General features: G+C 31.3%; 1 protein-coding gene across 1 annotated transcript; it reads right to left on the bottom strand.

The window, feature by feature from the left end:
• Positions 1–1,293: 1,293 nt before the first annotated feature.
• LOC109160790 (adenylate isopentenyltransferase-like) lies at positions 1,294–3,003 on the bottom strand. Its single transcript, XM_019309035.1, has one exon. The coding sequence runs from the start codon at positions 2,551–2,553 to the stop codon at positions 1,528–1,530; it is 1,026 nt and encodes a 341-aa protein (XP_019164580.1). The 5' UTR covers positions 2,554–3,003; the 3' UTR covers positions 1,294–1,527.
• Between the last annotated feature and the right edge of the window lie 17,411 nt (positions 3,004–20,414).

The following is a 20,414-nucleotide window of genomic DNA, read 5'->3' as shown; positions in this document are numbered from 1 at the left end:
CAACTCGATAGAATGATATAGTGATAAATTACGATAATTCAATGATTTCTTAGATCAGAAGACCAAATGCTCACGAGGAGCTTATCACATTGAAGTATCATCCCACACTATAACTGTCAAGTTTCAATTTTGCATCCGTGTCCACAATTTACTACCCGAATTGTTGATGCGGGCCTACGTACTATTCTCTAGTAAACTATGTAGTGCTAAGTTTGGACACGACCACAACGTTAGACTTGTACAACCTTATTGTCAACACATCTACAATGGAGAAATAAACCACTCATCAAACTTTTGATCACGTGTATGAATTACCCGCACGAGCTTAGTTCAATGATTCAGTATGCAGTATTTAGAAGATCAAGGTTCAAACCTCGACGACATACATTTGTGTGGGAATTATGTCCAAAGTGGACAGGTCCCTTATTTGACCATGTCTGTTGCCATTGAGTAATCGTGATTTACATTACATTCTTTTAAATGCTTTGTCGGATCGAGATTAAAGATTCAGCCTTTTGTGAAAACGACAGGTATGAATTGATTTCTCCACGAATGAATTTCCGAACACATGTATGTTGGAATGATAGCAAACCTTAAAACTTATTATAGACTGAAAAAATTGAATGTTAATTCGTACTGATGTGCGGGCATGGTCCCCAAACTACAACCAACTACTATGTTGTTACGGCCATGGCAGGAATGTTTCTCCCCCGACAAATTAAATTTCAAAGTTTAAACCTTATCTCGTTTAATGCTACATTTTAGCTTGTCAAACCAACAAACGGATTGAAATGTGCTTCTTTAGTGTAGTTGTTGGATTCTAGGAGTTAGTAAATTGATCAGCTATTATCGGAAAAATTACACTTCACCAATTTAGTGTATTAGTTCAGAAGCAGTATTTGAGAGAAGTGATCAAAATTCAAACTTTAACAACAATAACGTGGGGATTATACGCCAAGTGAACAGATCGAACAGATCCCTTATGCCCACCAGTATTTGATCACCGTAATTTACATTCTTTCAAATACTCTGTCAGGTCAAAATACTGAGAACTGTACAATAATCGAAGTATTATAGTAATTAAATATTCAATAATAATCAGAATGAGTTTTTATAAAATGATATAATTTTTTAGTGATGAATAAGAAAATTATAAAAAATGAAAAAAAAAAGGATAAAATAAAGGGGCAGGAATTAGGAATATAGAATATATTGCAAAGGAATATTAATAGGCCAAATAAAAACAAAAGAATGTATTGAAATCAAAGTGGAAAATTGAAAATCCCTTTTTTATGTATTTATAGTAAGACTTTTTTTTGAACTGAAAAATGCCCAAAACTCCATCAAAATTGGTCGCCCATTCATCCAAACTCTCTCAATACGCAATTTTTTTTTTTTTTTCCTCTCTATGGGGAAAAACAGAAAGAAAAGAAAAAACAGAAAATAAATAAATTTTTTTTTTCAAAGAAAAAAGTGAAATTAAAAATATTGTATTGAGAGAGTGAGAGCTGGAAATAGCTGGAAAACCTACTCCAACAAGAACTTCTCCACAATCTTCATGCTTGGTTGCACCACCTGATTCTCCCAAATCTCGGCGGTTTCCGATTCGGATTCCGACCCCATCGCCGCCGCGAAAGCCGCCGTGGCGTTTATTCTGTGCATCTCCCACCCGCCCACTTCTCTCAGCCGTTGGATCTTCCGGAGTTGCCTCTCCGCCAGCAGCCGCGTGTTCTCCTTGATTTCCCGCACCGCCTCCGCGTATAACCGCTCCCGTCGTTCACCCCCGCGGGGGGCGCGGAAATACGCGGCGAACTCGGGGACCCCGATCGCCTTGGCCAGCCCGGTCCGACTCAGTGGGTTGCTCGGATCGGAGTACCACCGGGAAAGCTCCTCCAGCATGCCGGAATCCATCATTTCGTCGACTCGCTTGTAAAGGTAGCGGTTTAGCACCGGCGGGGAGACGTCCACCCAGAGGAAGCAGCAGCGGTAGCGAAGCTCCAGGCCGAACGAGTCACCCACCGAGTTACACTCGTCGTCGAACACGTCCAACTCGGGGTTGAACCGTTCCACCAACAGAGCGTAGATATAGGAGTTCGACCCTCCCACGATAAACGGCACCTTCCCCCTCCCCACGATGTCCGATATCCGTTCCGCGCCGGCGGCGCGGAAATCCGCCGCCGAGAACTCCGGCCGCGACTCCGACGCCTCAAACTCCCCTATCAGGTGGTGCTCCACCCCGCGCCGCTCAGGCATTGTGATTTTGTTCGTCGTGATATCCAGCCCCTTGTAGACCTGTATCTTATCGGAGTTGATCACCTCCGCCGCCGTGAAATACCGGGTGGCTAAATCCACCGAAGCCCTCGATTTCCCGGACCCCGTCGCCCCCATTACCACCACCACCTTCTCTTTCTCCTCCCCCCCAACAATGGCGGCGCGGGCCCATCCCAAATCGCCCCTCACCTTCTTCCCAGAAACGGATTTAGAGCGGAGAAACGCGTGGGAAATAGTCGGAGCAGGAATGGCCGGCGATAGAAACGATGAAACTATTCTCATAAGGACGACACGGCGGCGCACGGCGGTTGATGACAATATCACTATTCACTACAGCTAATCTGTACATGACACAAAAGAACAAAAACAGAGAGAGAAAGAAAGAGAAAACAGAGAGAGAGAGAGAGAGAGAGTGTATGGATTGAGGAGTGGGAGAGAGTATAATGGTTTGGTTCGGGTTGGTTGTTTTGTAAGTTATGCGCAAAACCCGTTTTTTCTCGAGCTGAGCTGTGTCTCTATCACCCCATATATACATACATCATCTGTATCTATAGATTGGTGGCACACATATATAAAAAATCCTCCTGGCTGGGTGGTTCTCTGTATAATCTTCGCCGGAATTATTGATTCAGAGCATGGACGGAAAATCTGGGCTGACTATGAAGAAACATTATTGTGAATCTTAATGGCACAGTTTTTTTTTGTTTTTTTTTTTTGTTTTTTTTTTTTTTGTTAATGGCACAGAGTATTGAAGAAGAAGAAGAAGGGGAGGGAGCTATATAGTAGAGAAGAAGAGAGACATTGTCAAAATGGTCGAATTAGTTGGCGGATAAATATAACTAAGAGGGAGAATTGGAGATCGAAGAGGGAGTGTTTTGCTGGGTGGCTGTCGTTTTAGGATATAAATATATAAATAAGGGGAAGGGGTAAGAGGGGAGAGGGAAGGGGGAAGGGGAGCCACCTTTTGGCGCATATGGTATTGCAACTCTAGGTACCCCGATTCGGTCCGAACTGAATCTAAATTAGTCTCGTAATAGTTAAATTTACGTTTTTTTTTCTTTTATATCGACTTCGGTGAACTATGTATTGAAGGGTGGGATTCGTAAATTCACGACAAATTATACAATGGACCAGGGCTGGTCTACCCTCACTCTTTCGTTAGAGGTTGGTTTTAAGTGTGACTTTTTATCTACTGGACCAATATTAAGGGCTAAATTTACATTTTTGGATTAAGAGACAGTGTGGTATATAATAAAGTTTATATTTTCTTAACCATTTAAGAGATACGAAAATTATTAGTCTCTACATCTTATTTTATGTGGATGATTCAATCAGAGTAATTCTACAAGTACTCTCATTCTCTATTCCCTAATATGTGGCCTGTTTTGATTGCTTAATATAAGAGGGTCATGATTTTTATTGATTACTTTTTTTTTTTTCAATAAAATTTGAATACTTAGTGGGAGTAAAAGTTGAGAGTAAGTTTTTGGAGTTTAAGTAGTATTTTTGGTTCAATTGAGAAGGTTTGATAGATTGAAGTTATTTACAATTCTATTTTTATAAAATTAATTTAGTATTAGTAATAATAAATTTAGAATTCAAAAAAAAAAAAAAAACAAAAAAACTAAGTTTAAGAAGAAGAAGAATTATAATAAATAATTACTTTGACCAATAAATAATAAATAGAGAAAATTTCAATTTTGATTCACGGACTATTTGAGTTGTTTTAATTGTAACACTTGACTTTTAAAAATGTTAATTTAATACTTTGACTATGCAATTTCTATCAATTTTGGTCACGCCGCCCAAATTGCCGGCCAAATTTAATATGTCAAATAATGAGGGTATATTAGTCATTTTACTCATCTTTTCTTTCTTCTCCAATGAGCTTCTCCATTTCCTGCGACGATTTCTTTCTTCTCCGTCGAGCTAGAAAGAGTAAAAAAGTAAAGGCCACCGCCACAGGACAACGTGCCACCGCGTCCTCCTCCTCCATCTACGAAAATCAAATTGACGAAGCTTCTAGAACATTCAGGTCTTCGGCGTCGTTGGACGGCGAGGTGCTGGCGAGGCTGTCGATGTTCAAGAACCTGATACCGTGCAGCATGGAGGGGAACGTGAAGGAGAGCTATGCGATCGTGAAGAGATCGAAGGACCCGTATGAGGATTTCAAAGGGTCAATGGTAGAGATGATTTTGGAGAAACAGATGTTCGAGAAACAGGATTTGGAGGATCTCTTCCTTTTTGGCCGTTTGGAGAGAAGCACATCGAAGAAGAAATCAACTCAAGCATGAGTAAAAAATGGAGTAGACCCTTGGGCACAACTCAACTGGTTAATAAACAATCAACTCAAAATAAGTTTATAAATTTTGTTTTGCTAATTGTCACATACACATTTGGAGCTTATAGGCTAGTTGAGCGGTGAGGGGTCATTGGGGTCTTGATAACTTGTGATAATAAAATTTCATCATGTCAAGACGTCAAGTTCTAAAAATTAGAAAAGAAAAGAAATGCACACCTAATTTAATTTTGAAAAACAACTAAAACAAATAGTTTGTATTCTCTAAGGTTTTAATACTCTTTTCCAAAAAAAAAAAAAATTGATCAATTTTGTTTCGGTATTATTAAAAATATAATAATTAGGTAGAATCATTAATGTCAAATTAAATATGCTAATGTGACTAGATCATATGGTATGTGTTCAATTCTAAATTTGCTAGTGACATTTTAACAATTTTTATATTAATATTAACATAAAAATTATTTACCAAAATATTATTGTACAAATAAATTTCTCTAGCTTAACCCAAGGTCTCGCGTTTGTATGGATGTCAATCTTAGCTCAAAACTGTAGGGTTAAACCGACAAGATTAAAAAACTTTAAGGTTAGAGTAAAAAAAATTTATACCAATAAGCCTAAAATTGATAAGCCTGGTGGCCTTAACGGGCTAGCCCGATAGCCCAAGTCACTTAAGGCTTTTTATTATTATTATTTTTATCTCACAAGTGATGTGGAACAAAATATATATGAAGTTTATATATAAGTTTATCTTTAGTATTTTTTTATTACATTTGTAAATAAATTTTTTTATGAATTTATTACAAAATAAAATATATTTTTTATAAAACTAAACAATGAAAAATTAAAAAAAAAAACTTATTGTAATAATTATTATATTATAGTGTAAATATATCATATCAATTATTTTTTGTTAAAATTTATAAATGAAGGTTTGGATTGATTGAATGATGTATACATTTATATTTTTTAGTGTAAATGTGCTAAAAATTGCAGTTGATTATGCCCATTAAGCCGGACAACCTGAAATTTTAGTATTAGAGTCAAGAATTTTAAATCTGACAAAAAAAAAATGATTACCCCAAACCCATAAGCATAGTAGCGGAAACCGAACAAGCTGACCTGATTGATATCCTTATTGGTTTGAACTCTATGAATGTAACTACTTTAAAACTCATGATCGAGACAGTGTTTTGTCACCCTTTAGGGTCCTAATTTGAATGACTATGATTAATCTTTATGTATTCCGTGGTCAGACCATTATAAACTTCATATATATTTTGTTAGAAATGGAACAACAAGAAGCGTGGCAAGAATGGTGCATGACTGTTGGAGATCTCATTTATGATGCTGCAAAATTTGAAGGCATTTTAATTTATTGACGAACGGAAGACATGGGAAATCCTTGAGCTTGAGTACGACGTTAGTTGGTGTTCATGAAAACTGAAAAACATTATTGTCGTGAAGGATGATACTTAATGATGATGAGCTTCGACAATTTTGTTCTTATTATGCATGTTCATGAGTTTTATATGTTTGTGTTCCTCTTGCTCTAATTATTGGAACAACATTTTTTGTATGGATGTATACTAGCAGATTTGACAGGTTATTATTATATTGTTGTGTAAATTTTTTTGTTGATATATATGGGAGAAAATGACATTTTTTATTTTTAAGTTATGATTAGAGTATACATGCATTTAATCTCTTAATTATTTGGGATGCAAAATTCGGTTCATATACAATCATTCCATTCAATACTTTGTTAAGTGACACATTAATGATAAATTTGGTGTTTTATGACTAAATCTCCCACTTCGATAACAATTGGATTAAGAGGCACATTCTACTAGTTCTTATGTTGGAGATTTATATTTATATAATAAATATAAATGGTTAATTTTATGATACAAGCATATCTATTAGAAACTTAATAATATTTTTGATATTCCAAATTTTTCAATATTAATCAAAATTTCGTAAAATTAAATTTATTTCATTAATTTGTAGATCAAGAATGTTATATATATATATATATATATATATATATATATATATATATATATATATATATATATATATATATATATATATATATATGTATATTAAAATTTTATATTTAATGTCCAATGACTTTTTTATTTATTTATTTTTTCATTTGTTCTTCCTAATTTTTAATTTCATTGTTCGAAAGTAGAGAAGTAAAAGCGTATGTAATAGGTTTGTTATTACGTACTAAAGAATTTAATTTCAATAGTAGAATAACAAAAGTAGACAAACAAACATGATAGTGGATATCAAAATTCATAGTAGGGTGCAAAAATCACGAAACAAACATAACATTAATCTTTTGCTCTTTATATTGAAAAATATAAGTCTACCTAGGTGACTTTTGTTATAAAAAATTTCAAGTTACACACCATTGGTGAATTAATTACTTTGAAAAGTAACAAAAGTAAGTAATTTGATATCTTTTTGTTTCTCAAAAGTTTTGATGTGTATACCTTATTTTGTTAGGAAAATATAATATTAAAATTTTACGGTCGGTTTGATGAGAATAATAGTTATGAGAATGACCTCATTATTGATCAATATGTGATGATATAAAACACATGATGAAAATATGTATTTAAAGAGCCCTAATAATGATAGGATAGGAATGGTAAATGATAATATTTCTCTTCCCCCAATAATATATATGGTGGGGGAGAATAAATTTTAGTGTGGCTAGAATACAAAGTCCTAATACGCCCCCTCAAGCTTAATGTTATCTAGAGATCAGAGAACAGTACATTAAGTTTGTCCCTTAGATCATTTAGTCTTGCTGTGGTTAGTGACTTGATGAAGATGTTTGCCATATCGTCTTTCCTTTTATGCTATTTTGTCACGAATAGAATAAAAAATCCTGACGAACCAAATTTTTTGTCGTAGGATCGGCTACAACGGAACACTCATCCAGAGTGCAACTACAACAGAAAATTTACCCGGAGCACAGCTACAACGAAACACTCATCCACAGTGCGACTACAAGTCTACAACATGACACTCATCCGGAGCCTCAATAAATGAAGCCGGACACAGAAATGTGCCTTCAATGTATCCACGTGTGACCATAGAGAAATAGAACAAGTTCAGTTTTTCATAACATATAGTTTGAGAAAGTATGTTTAATGGAGATAATAAAGTGATTGGTTGTTTTTAGGCTATTTATCGGAGTTGTGGTTGGATAGACAATATTGAAGATGATGCGAGAAGAGGAGGTGGTGTCACCGGCTGGTGGTGGCGCAACGTTTTTTTTTTTTTTTTTTTTTTTTTTTTCTTGGTATGGTTTGTAGCCCTGGATCATTTGGTTGGTTTACTGATACCAGATGAGAACAATAATTCTGGAAATGACCTTATTATTGATCAATACATGATGATATAAAATATAGGGATAAAGTACAAATAAGCCATTGAACTATTTGGGAAACAACAATTAAGCCATCGAACTCAAATAACCCTCAAATAAGCCATTGAACCCGGAAAAAAAGAGCAAATAAGCCATTGAACCCTGAAAAAAAAGAGCAATTAACATTTTTTACAGGTTAACTCCAGGTTTTTGCTGATTGGATTGCCAAATGTTTATCTTATTTATGCTTATTATTATTATTATTATTATTTATTAATATTATCCACTTGGATAGTATTATATTTTAAAGTAATTATAATCAAAATAGTTTTGTCTTGTCGAGATTTGATTTATTTATTATTATTATTTTTTACTGTATTTTTTGTTTAAAAAATAATAATAAATAAATTAGATCTTGACAAGACAAAACTACTTTGATTATAATTACTTTAAAATATATTACTATGTAGGTGGATTATAATAATAATAAAAAACCTAAATAAAATAAACATTTGATAATTCAGTCAGCAAAAACCTGGAGTTAACCTGTTAAAAATGTTAATTGCTCTTTTTTTCCGAGTTCAATGGCTTATTTGGGGGTTATTTGAGTTCGATGGCTTGATTGCTTTTTCCCAAATAGTTCAGTGGCTTATTTGTACTTTATCCCTAAAGTATATGATGAAGAGATGTATTTATAAGTATACAAAGAGTCGGAGTCCGGATATGATAAGAATAGAAATGGTAAATGATAATATTCCTCATAATATAGGGAATGAGTAAATCAATTCTAGTGTGTATAAAATACAAAGTCATAATAGGTTTGGTTAATGAAAAAGAATTTGTAAGGAATATAATTTAAATTCTATAGAAAGGAATCCAGACATATTACATATTCCATTATTTGGTTAGTGAGAATGACATTATTGAGAATAATTATTATAAAGACTTAAATGCTCATATATAATAAAGATATGTGAGCATAATATTGACTAACATTAACATGCATTTTTCTTCTCAAATGGTGTGGAATTTAAAATACATATAGAATTCATTTTCCTTAAGTTTGAAGAATTAAAGCTCTAATGAATTAAATTTCCTACCAACCAGGCTGGATTTTAAGGCGTGCAAGATAGGCAACAACACAAGGCCTCAATTTTTAGAGGGCCTAACATTTACATCGTTCATACTTATTTGAAATAAAAATAATATATTTTACAGTAGGAATTGTGATTCTGGTGTTACACGGCTCATACTTATTTGAAATAAAAATCATATATTTTACTGTATTGGTTTTAAAGATTGCGCTTATATTTTTAGTAGGGTCTCATTTATTTATAAGAACGGGCCACAAAAATTAAAAAAAAAAAAAAAATACCGGACCTGCCAACCAGAGAACCAAACATGATAAAAAAAAAATAAAAAAATCTTCAAATGTGAAGAATTGAAAGTCCAAGAAATTTATATTTTTGCGAGCCAGTCAAGTTGTTAAGAGAGTATTTTTCACAAACTTGAAAAAAGTGTTTCAACTATTCCCCTATTATCTCCATAACCAAATTGCTAACATCTTAAACCAACTATAAGAATTGCTAACAACGAAGTACCTTCTGTTTGATCGGTTGGTTCCTCTGTGGCTCTTCTTAAGAAAAGGTCACAGGATAAAACTCTGGTGGTGTGGTATTGAATTATTATTATTATTATTATTATTATTATTATTATTATTATTATTATTATTATTATTACATTCTTGATTTTTAGTTACTTGCCACAACCGATCATCTGTTTAAATTTCTACCATGTTTAATAAAGTTTGTTAACTAGTAATTTCATCGTCAAATTAAAAAAATTTATGAGAGATGAAGAGAAATTACATGTTGGTGCAAGAAATTCAAATGGTTAAATTACATGTTGAACCTCTTTATTATATTAAAGGATAAACAGTAAAATTGAAGAACTAATTGTTACACATAAATAAAAGTTAATTATGTATATTCCTTATTATGGCGGCAATGGGAGTATATTTCCTTTGAAATGTAAAATTCTTTTGGTTCATGCACATTCATTGATTGTTTAGTATTTGTTCACATCACCAAAAAGAACTTTTCAATTCAATGTTGATAACTTTTAGAGGAAATCTATCTTTGAATTTGAGTACTTAGAAACTAACAATTTCAACAAAGGAAAGCGAGTCATTTGCTTGGGTTGAATGATTAACCCTTGAAGAATAAGGATTTGAAAGAGACTCTCTTTTTCCATTTTTCAACATTGAAGAATAAGGATTTGAAAGAGACTTTCTTTTTTCATTTTTCAAAATGATGATTACGATTAAATTAAAGTAACTTTAGATCGATAAATGTATTTAGTAAAGTAAGTAAAAGAACAAATTATAAAAATATAGTAAATGAGAATAGTAGTATTTTGTAAAAAGTAAAAACTGATCACAATCGTTCATTATGATTAATTAATGCGAGGGGAGGGGGGAAGGTTAGTACGTAAAAGATAATTATAGCAAACTCTAAAGTTTGCAATATTTATATATTGACCTTGTTCATTTTTTTCTCTTATTTTTTTTAAGCAACCATCGGTCGGTGATATACCCTAATAGATAAATCAGATCAGTCTTCACTTTTTATTTGTGAGTTTGTTCTCACATGAACTTTCCTTATATATATAACAAATATTTTTACCCCTTACTTTTTAAATATTCAATGCAAAGTAATTTATAAAAAAGCAACCCATAAATACATGGTGAAATTAATTACAAAAATCATTTAAATTTTGCTTTATTCTTTTTAGGAAAAATTATTTGACCAACCTCTAAGTAGTCATTTTCAATATATTAACGTTCAGAAAAAGCAATAAAACTTTGTTCAAAAAAAAAAAAAAAAAAAAAAAAAAGCAATAAGACAAAAAAGATACTAAAACCTTCAATTAAATTATTACTTCGATCTGCCGTTCTATACCTGAAGTGCCGACAAAATTAACTTTATCCACCAAGTTAGTAAAATTTAGGACTTTATGAAATTAGGGAATTAATAAAAAAAATTGTTTTGTTTTGTTATTCTTTGTTTTTTTGTTTGTTTGTTTATTATTATTATTATTATTATTATTATTATTATTATTATTATTATTATTATTATTATTATTATTATTATTATTATTATTATTATTATTATTTGGTTTACATGAGTTTTGAACTTTTGTTTGCATTTTACATTATATTCATTATATTTTTTTTTTTTGGCATGAGAAAAAACTTATTTAGCTCTCCAATTTGTGAGTCTCCAATTTTTGCCATAAATCACGTCAATAACTTTTCCACAAATCCCATTATTACAATATAAAGAAATGATTGAAAACAAAGTTTAATTACTTAATTAGCCCCTATATTATTGTGAAATATTTAATTTAAGTTTGTATTATAAAACTAGTCAACTTAACCATTATATTATAAAATAAAAAATAAAACAATGAAGTAAAATTACTAACATAATTAAATATGCTTATGTCACTAAATGACATGAGAATCATAAAATAACTTATGACATTTATTAACATGCTAATATAACAATGGAAATGTTAGAAAGTATTTTTCTTAATTATAAAATAAAAGTGAATTATAAACTACACAAATTACAAGGATAAAAATCTTATAACTAGCAAAAATTATATACCACTGGTTTTTGTAGTTGTATTGATCCCCTCCCGTCGCTGTATTCGCTCTTTGATTAATTGAGTTTGTTTCTTCAAAAAAATATACCATATTAATAATTAATTTTTATTTGGTATATACTTATATTCAAATTATAATAGTTTTTAGTGTATAATTATTCATGATGCATCATATAAAATTTATTTATGTAGGGTATAATTCTAATTATATTATTTTTATGCTTTTAACCTTTGGTTACGTTGTTTATGATTTAATAAATTTTATTATTAAGGGAATTAATTTATAACATTTTCCATCTTATATTAATAGTAATAATAATTTTACTTAATTGGTGTACTTAAAAAGAACATAATGCTCCATCCATCCTGCCGTATGTGTGTAGTTCAATTAATAAAGATTCATTCAAATAATATATAATTCATTTTGTGTGTTATTTAATACTCCGTATAATATTAGTAAATAATATTTACATAATTATAAGTTTTAATAAAAACAAAAAAGGTATATTTAAATATTATAGGAAAATATTTTTTAAAAATAAGGGAAAATTAATTACACCAATAAATGTTACCAACAACGTATTGGGAAATCTATCCTTTCATATATGCTAGCTATAGCTTGTTCTTTTATTTATTTATTTTCAAGTTTATGCAACGGAACATTTAGGCTAATAAAATTTATATTATATGCATATATCACATCCAAAACTATAAGAAAAAAAATGTCTAATAGGATATAAGTGCTAAATTTTTCTATTAGTCTTAAAAAAAAAAAAAAAAAAAAAAAAATCAACATCGCAAGCCTACTTGATCTTTTACTCCCCTACCACACATAATATGGTAACATCATCCTAAAAGAAAATTAATAATATAATAACTCTATGTGGTTTAGGAAGTAGGTACAAAAATACACTTAATTATGTGACGACAACATGACACGTTCATAGTTCACTGATTTGTACGTCATTTTCGACGCTCACGTACCAAATTAGGATTAAACATGATTTCACTCCTAACTCCCATTAAGACAATTTTTTTTTTTCCTATGGATTTAAATTGATAAGCAATTGTAGTGAATCATATTATAATATTTATTTATTTATTTATTCTATGGCCCTGTTTGTCAAATAGTTAGCCTATTAGTTATTTTTGGCTTATTTGACCACGGTTAGTTGTTTGACGTGGTTAAACAATCAATATAAGTATTTGATTAATTAGCTTTAATTTTTGTAATAAAGTATTGCTCTAAAATGCTAAAATTCAAAAAGCTGCTTCAGCTAGGTAGATTTTTCGATCAGCTTTTTGAAAAGTCGTTTTGCGTGTAATAAGTTATTAGCTAACAACTAATTTACCAAACACTTTTCTACAATCAGCTAATGCTATCAACTAGTCAAACCCACTAATCAAATCAGCTAACAGCTATTTACCAAAACCCCACATTATATACTTACATACCCTTTAGGCCAATGGCACTTAGCCTAAACTTTAAAAAAAAAAAAAAAATTATTTCAAGGTATATCTAAGTGCGCGTGTGAATGTGCCTTCTTAAAACACTTTGGTTAAGGGGAATAGTAGTGTGAGCACCGGCCAAAGGATAGATAGATTGCTACAAATATATTCACTTTGGAAAAAAGAAATTTGAACTTTTGAAAAAAAACGTTGTTCAATCTAGTACTAAAAGAACATCATTGTTCTCAGCTCTTTAGGACAAGTGTTCAACATATGTGTTTGAGGATAATTACAATTTAAGATGAGGATAGATGCTGCATTCGAACTTGGACTAAAAGATTGTGAATTCAAAAGTTTTACATAGCTTTTTTGATTTGGTAAGTCATATTGTCAATTTTACAGATTTTGTGATCTAATCTTGATTTGGAATGATTTTGAACAAAATTGACCTTGAAAGCTGGTGGACAGATGAGACTAACCGAATTTCTTACTTAGATACGATCTTTAATTTCTTTCAATTATTCTAATAAAAACAACGCGTTTTGATTTGAGTGGACTTAATTGAGCTTGATAGCGGACAAATTGGTCAACTAAATCAAATCTTTATTAATTTACTTATATTCAAAATTATTTTCACCCGTCATGATAGCTTTGCACGTACAATAGTCGTCTCATGTGTGCCATTTAACTTGATGGATCAATACTTGGTGTAAATGTCTAGACCTTTAATAAAATGGCCTATAGGATCTCAAGAAGGCACTTGAAGAATAATTAATCCAATGTTCTCTCTTAGATAGTGATTGTGAGCCTCATAAAAAAAAATGCACTCTGAAAATTCATGTTGTTCAAGTGTAATTACTCCAATTTGAAATGAAAAATTCAAATTAACTGCAAATAAAACATGACAAAATAGGTTGAAAAAGTAGTTATGTGCAGATACTGCATTGTAACAGAGTCGGTAGTACTAAAATAAAAAAAAAACATGACAAAATAAAGAATGTGAAGGTATGACCAAGTGAAGAATGTGTTAGGTAAGAATACCATAAAAAGAAATAGCAAGGAAAAGATGAAAAAGAGATGTTAATATTTAATTTGGACAAAAAGATATCAACAACAATGTCAATATTTGCATGGAAAATTAGTGGTGCCAACTTAACTAGAAACATCATTGATGAGTAGGTGTGATAAAGAAATTTAAAATATGACAAAAAATGTTTATGAAAAAAATTGATATTAATTGGATAAAATAGTTTGAATATAATGTAAAATATATTATGGATCAAAATGTAACGGTTGTAAATAAAAAAATACGAGTTTATACTAGCCTACAATTTCTCACATTTTGAAATAGTTGTAAGCTAGATTGTCTTATATCAAACATGGTTACAAATGTTTTTTTTTTTTTAAGGGAAAATGGCACTTTTTCCCCCTGTGTTATATACTTATAGCACTTTTTCCCCCTATATTATTTAAGTGGCAATTTTCCCCCCTGATATATTAAATGGACATATTTACCCTTAAAATAAATATTTCCTTTATTTTACTTCTCCAACAAATTATAACCACAATTTGAAAAAATAAAATACATTAATTGTTGAATTTAGAATACTTTAAAAATAAAAAAATAAAATTTTAAAATAATGTTTGAACCAACAGTTCAAATTGGATCCGAAATTGTGAAACAACGATTCAAAATAAAAACCAAATCGCGATTATATATACTTATATGTGAGACTCAATATAAATGCGAAAAAAACATACACTATTTGCAAATATTATAATTCTAATTTTAAGCTATTGCTAGTAGTTGTTCCGATTTAAACCTCTGGCTCACGGTTCAGAATCTATTTTTTTCCACTTCACAATTTTAATAAACGGAAACCCAAATATTGGGTTATGTTATGAATCATAACCGAATTTTTTTTTATTTGATTGCTATAGTGTTCGGTTCAGTTCGAACCGAACCGTGGCCATCCCTACGTATAAACAATAATTTGTTGAACAAGAGAAATAAATAAAATATGTATTTAAGGGTAAAAATGTCTATTTAATATTATCAGGGGGAAAAACCGCCACTTTTATAATAATTGAGGGGGAAAATGTGAATGCATGAATAACTCAGGGGGAAAAAGTGCTATAAGCATATAACATAGGGGGAAAAAGTGCCATTTTCCCTTTTTTTAAATATCAAAATACAACACCAAACAATTATTTAACAAATCTTCATTAATGTTTTAGTAATGATATTATTTCAAAAAAATTTAAATACTTATTATTACACTTGACACGTTATAAATCTTACAAATCAACACATTTTCAAAACTAGGCATCAATCACAAATTAGCTAGTTTACATTATAAATTTCACAATTGCAAATTTATTTATTATATTGTTGTTGAATTTATTATTCATGAATTGAATGATTCTATTACGTATAAATTGTTTCATTTTTTTTTAAAAAATAATTTTCTTCTTCAATTAGCTATCAACTAATTAGTAATTAAATATATAAAATACAAGAGTCATCACAAGTTAAGTAATAAACTTAATTACAATTAAAGTAATATAATAACACTATTGAGTACTGCTTAATTAATGTTGACTTCTTCATGTGTTATTCTTTTGATTTATGAAAAAATCCGCAATCATTATTTGAAAGCTAAGTATGCTCTATATGAAATTCATCTTGTGATTTTAGTGTGCAAAGGACCACAAGCAGGCCGCTAGGTAAATCATCCAAAATTGCTCATAGCTAATCAATTCAAATCAAGAAGGTCAATAGACAGCTACGCGAAGTAAACTAGCCTAGGTTATCCATAGCTCGGAGTCACTACCCAAGTTTGAAACTTTGTAGTTACAAAACTAACTATCTGACCAACTTAGCTATTATTAATGTATTAAGTTCTTGTTTATATTTAATTATATTGTATAGACTACTTATTAACTTGTGATGGGATCGAATAATTATATTCTCAATTAATGAAAATAAATTTTGTAATTTTTAAAGAACTTTTTAACTAATTTCAAGTCAAGATAAATATTTATTGAGTTAATACACAAAATGAACATCGACTATGCTAATTTTTTTTCGATTTCGTCCTAAACGACTTTTGTAACCTAATTTAGTCTTAACCTTGTGTATTTTTACTCAATGTAGTCCTTCGTTTGCATTTCCATCCAATAGTTGTTAAATGGAAGGACATTTTGATAATTTAGACTTTATTTCTTGATAATCTTTTTCAGCATCATCTTTCCACAAACTCCACTCCGCCCAATAGAGAGATTGCGACAGAAATGTAGATCGAAGCCGGAGCCACCGCTACCGCTTCCATATATATTCGGTTCTGCTGCAATGTTTGATCTCTCTATTAGGCGGAGTGGAGTTTGTGGGAGGATGATGTCGAAAAAGATGATCAAGAAATAAAGTCTTACAATTATCAAAATATCCTTGGATTTAACAACCATTGGATGAAAACGCAAATAGAGGCCTACATCGAGCAAAAATACACAAGTTTGGAACTAAATTAGGTCACAAAAATCTTTTAGGAGGAAATCAAGAAAAACCGGAATAGTCGAGGACCATTTTGGCTATTAACTAAATATTTATTAGTGACTGATTTTTTAAGCAAAAATAGCATTTTAAAAGGGAAAATTGTATTTTTGGTCCTCCAATTATTAATGTATATCATCTTTAATCCCTAAGTTATGCATTGAGTGGCGATTTTAGTTCTTGAAGGACCAAATCAATCACTTTATTAAGTGACAAATTGGTGATAGAAATAGTCCTCGAGGGACTAAAATCGCAACTCCGTTCAATCGTTCATAACTTAGGAGTTAAAGATAGTCATGCATATAACTCAATGACTAAGTTTGTATAAAAATACAAATTTTCCTTTAAAAAAAAAGTAAATAAATAGAATGAATTGTCACATATATAAAACGTTATAAATATAAGATACATATTCTGATAAGATATTTTTAAATTATCTAATATTTTCGTGTCTTGTCATTTTCCAACTCACCATTTCTTTTTATTTATTTTATTTTTTATGGAACAAAAATAAAACTGAGAAGGTGCATGTTTCTAAGAACAATTGATGTTTACTAATCCTCACGATAGTTGCCTCCCCAATATAGTCATAGACGTTGTATTGTCGGATCTTTTTATATATTTGGATCCAACAAAAATACCTATGTCTATGCTCATAAATGTGATAAATAAACCAATCATACTAACAATATTTGATACAACATGACAAACATGGACAGCTTGGTCACAGGGGTGAAGTTTGAAAACAATGATCAAGAATCGAGTCTCACCAGCAGCAGTGTGCGAGCAACCTCTCTAAGTGAGGGGCTCCTTGTGCGCAGTAAGCAAATGTCTAGCCTCTGTGTTCAACTGATGAGTTACCATGATTTACATTCTCACAAATGCTCTTTCTGACCAAGAGCGTAGAGAGCCTTTAATTTGGGGTTGAGAATTCAACCTTTTGGGAACAACATTTTATACGACATGATTGTCGAGCACTAATTTAAAGCTTCAAACATAACCATTTTCTCGGATTGAAGTCTAGTCAAAATAGTTAAACAAATACACATGGGATCAAGCAAGGTTGTTGCCTCTCTTTCAAAAATTGGTTTTAGATACCCATACTAACATGGGTCCTAATTTGCTAGTCATTATGAATTTTTAGAATGGACCAAAACCACAATGGGGGTGCTTGGACCATCTTTCTTTCCATATCAGCATAATAATCAAAGGAAATACTAACAAATTGTTATGGAGCACCCTTTTGAAAAGGTTTGGATTTTTTTAAAACTTTGATGGCTTTGGGAAGGTTATTGGTTAGACTTTAGATGCCATCTTGATCCAATATACTTAGGTCTAAACCTTTGGTACTAATGATTTTTTAGTTTGAAGTAGACCCACTACTGAACTGGGTATTCAGGAGTAAAATAGATAACAAACACTGTAAAATGTAAATGAGATATTGGGTTGCAAGTGACCTTTTGACCTCTTAATAGATATTAATGAATAGAGTAATGCTAGGCACCTCTCTATATTTTTCACCATATTTCTTTAATTTACAGCCTCAATTGGGAAAAATTAAATAATTCTTTCACCAATGAAAATGATTTGATTATTCAACATTTTTTTTTTTATTTAGTGGGGGCACCTTACCCCTCCACCAGCATCTCGCCTAGGGTACACCCCACCCCTTTGTGAGTGTGGTGTGCGAATTGCATGACCCTTGTGTGGGGTTGTTGATGTAAGTATAGAGATCGAATACAAAAATAATATATATAATAGTAGTGGGGTTGTTGATGTGAGTAGAACATAAGGGTGCTTAATAGTAATTTAGTTAATCACAAACCATGTAGTGTTGGAATCAACTTCCATAAAATTGGTTTGAGGATTGCGCGCATAGGAACAAGCAATGGGTGATGAACTGATCATCACTGTAAGACTAATTTGAATTTAACTTGAGCTGCACATATAAAGTTTGACTTGTATACCAGTTAGGAAGACCATTTAAGTAATTATTTTTTGAAAACTAAATTCTTGTTTTGTAGTGAAAACCTATTTGTGAGATATGGTCCCGCACATGATAATTGAAATATCTTTGATGGGAGTGGACATATAAAATGCGAGTGGTTGAGGTTATTTATTGACCGAGGTTGTGTGCTTGTGCCTTGTGGTGTGTCGTGGGCAGTCCAAACGCCAAAATGAAGTTGTGGTGCATGGATGGTGACAGTTAGCGTGGAGGTTATTGACCACATGCGAGGCATCATATGGTCTTGTTAGTTGAAGTCCTAGGAAACCTCATGTGATAGATGCAACTAACATGCCCTCTTCATCTATCTTGGTCGTGGCTTTGATGGGGGCCAGGAAACAATCCAAATCTATGATTGTCAGATTTTCATATGTTAGCATGTCGGTAAGTAAATGCTAAGCAACAATAAATATGCTATATGCTCAAAGATTGTACGTTTAAATTGGTGCATGATTGACAAGCTTATCATAAACAATGTTGCGTAGCATGGCTAGAACAAGAAAACAACTACCACACATGATTTTCAACATTTATAAGTTGTTTAATGTTTTGTAAGTTGTTTGAAGTTATGTGTTTTCTTCTTTTATTAAAAAAAAATGTTGATAGTATATATATACAAGCCTTAGACAATTAGATGATTTCCTATTGTTTCGTGAAACTTTTTTGCGTTTTAGAAGTATTTAACCTAGTTAAGGTTTTGGCCCGGTTTGATAAATGGTTGTTAGTTGATAGTTGTTAGAAAGTATGACTAGTTGATAACATTAGCTAATTGTAGAAAAGTGTTTGGTAAATTAGTTGTTAGCTGATAGCTGTTTGGTATAATTTCTTTTCTCAAAAAGCTAATTGAAAAAAGTTAATTTGAGTAGCTTTTTGAATTTTAGCATTTTGGAGTTACAAAAAGCTGATTAACCAAATACTTATATTGATTCTTTAACTAAGTCAAACAACTAATAGTGGTTAAATAAGCCAAAGTTGACTGATAAGCTAAATATTTTACCAAATAGGGCATTTGTCTCTAGGTTTAGTGTGGGTTAGTTTATATGTATTTAAGGGCCCTGTTAGGTAAAATAGTTAGTCTATCAGTTAATTTTGGCTTATTTGACCACTATTAGCTGTTTGACTTGGTCAAACAATCAATATGAGTGTTTGATTAATTAGCTTTTTGTAATAACTTATTGCTTCAAAAATGTTAAAATTCAAAAAGTTGCTCAAAGTAGCTTTTTCAATCAGCTTTTTGAGAAAGTCATTTTGTATGTAATCAGCTAAAAACTAACAGTTAATTTACCAAACACATTTCTACAATCAATTAATGCTATCAACTAGTCAAACTCACTAACTCAATCAGCTAACAACCATTTACCAAATACTCCTAATGTCTTATAATATAGATTTGCGCCGTCCTGTAACTTCAACTTCACTAATGTAGTACACAACTACATACTATAATGTTAATAATAATCACAAACTGGGTTGTTTGACGATTAGGGTCACAAGACGAAATTTAACGAATGCGTAACCTCAGGTAGTAACTGCTGATTTCTCTAGTCATAACAAATAATAATCACAAAGTGTTACTTTGTTGGTAAAAGTTTTGAGACCCGGCCCGGCATTAGCGATGTTTGGGAATTACGAGTATGACCACGAGTAAAATGAAATATAATTGAGTCCCTCATCATTTGTTGGGGTTTGTCTCATTGTCTGTTTACATGTGTTTGTGAATATAACGTAAATTATTTTGTTGGGATCATGTTGGAAAAGCTCTTTTATAATTGGCCAACTCCAT

The sequence above is a fragment of the Ipomoea nil genome, unplaced genomic scaffold (genome assembly GCF_001879475.1).
Source record: "Ipomoea nil cultivar Tokyo-kokei standard unplaced genomic scaffold, Asagao_1.1 scaffold2921, whole genome shotgun sequence".
NCBI classification, from domain to species: domain Eukaryota; kingdom Viridiplantae; phylum Streptophyta; class Magnoliopsida; order Solanales; family Convolvulaceae; genus Ipomoea; species Ipomoea nil.
The sequence above is the reverse complement of the archived record's forward strand: the minus strand, read 5'-3'. Positions and strand labels throughout refer to the sequence as shown.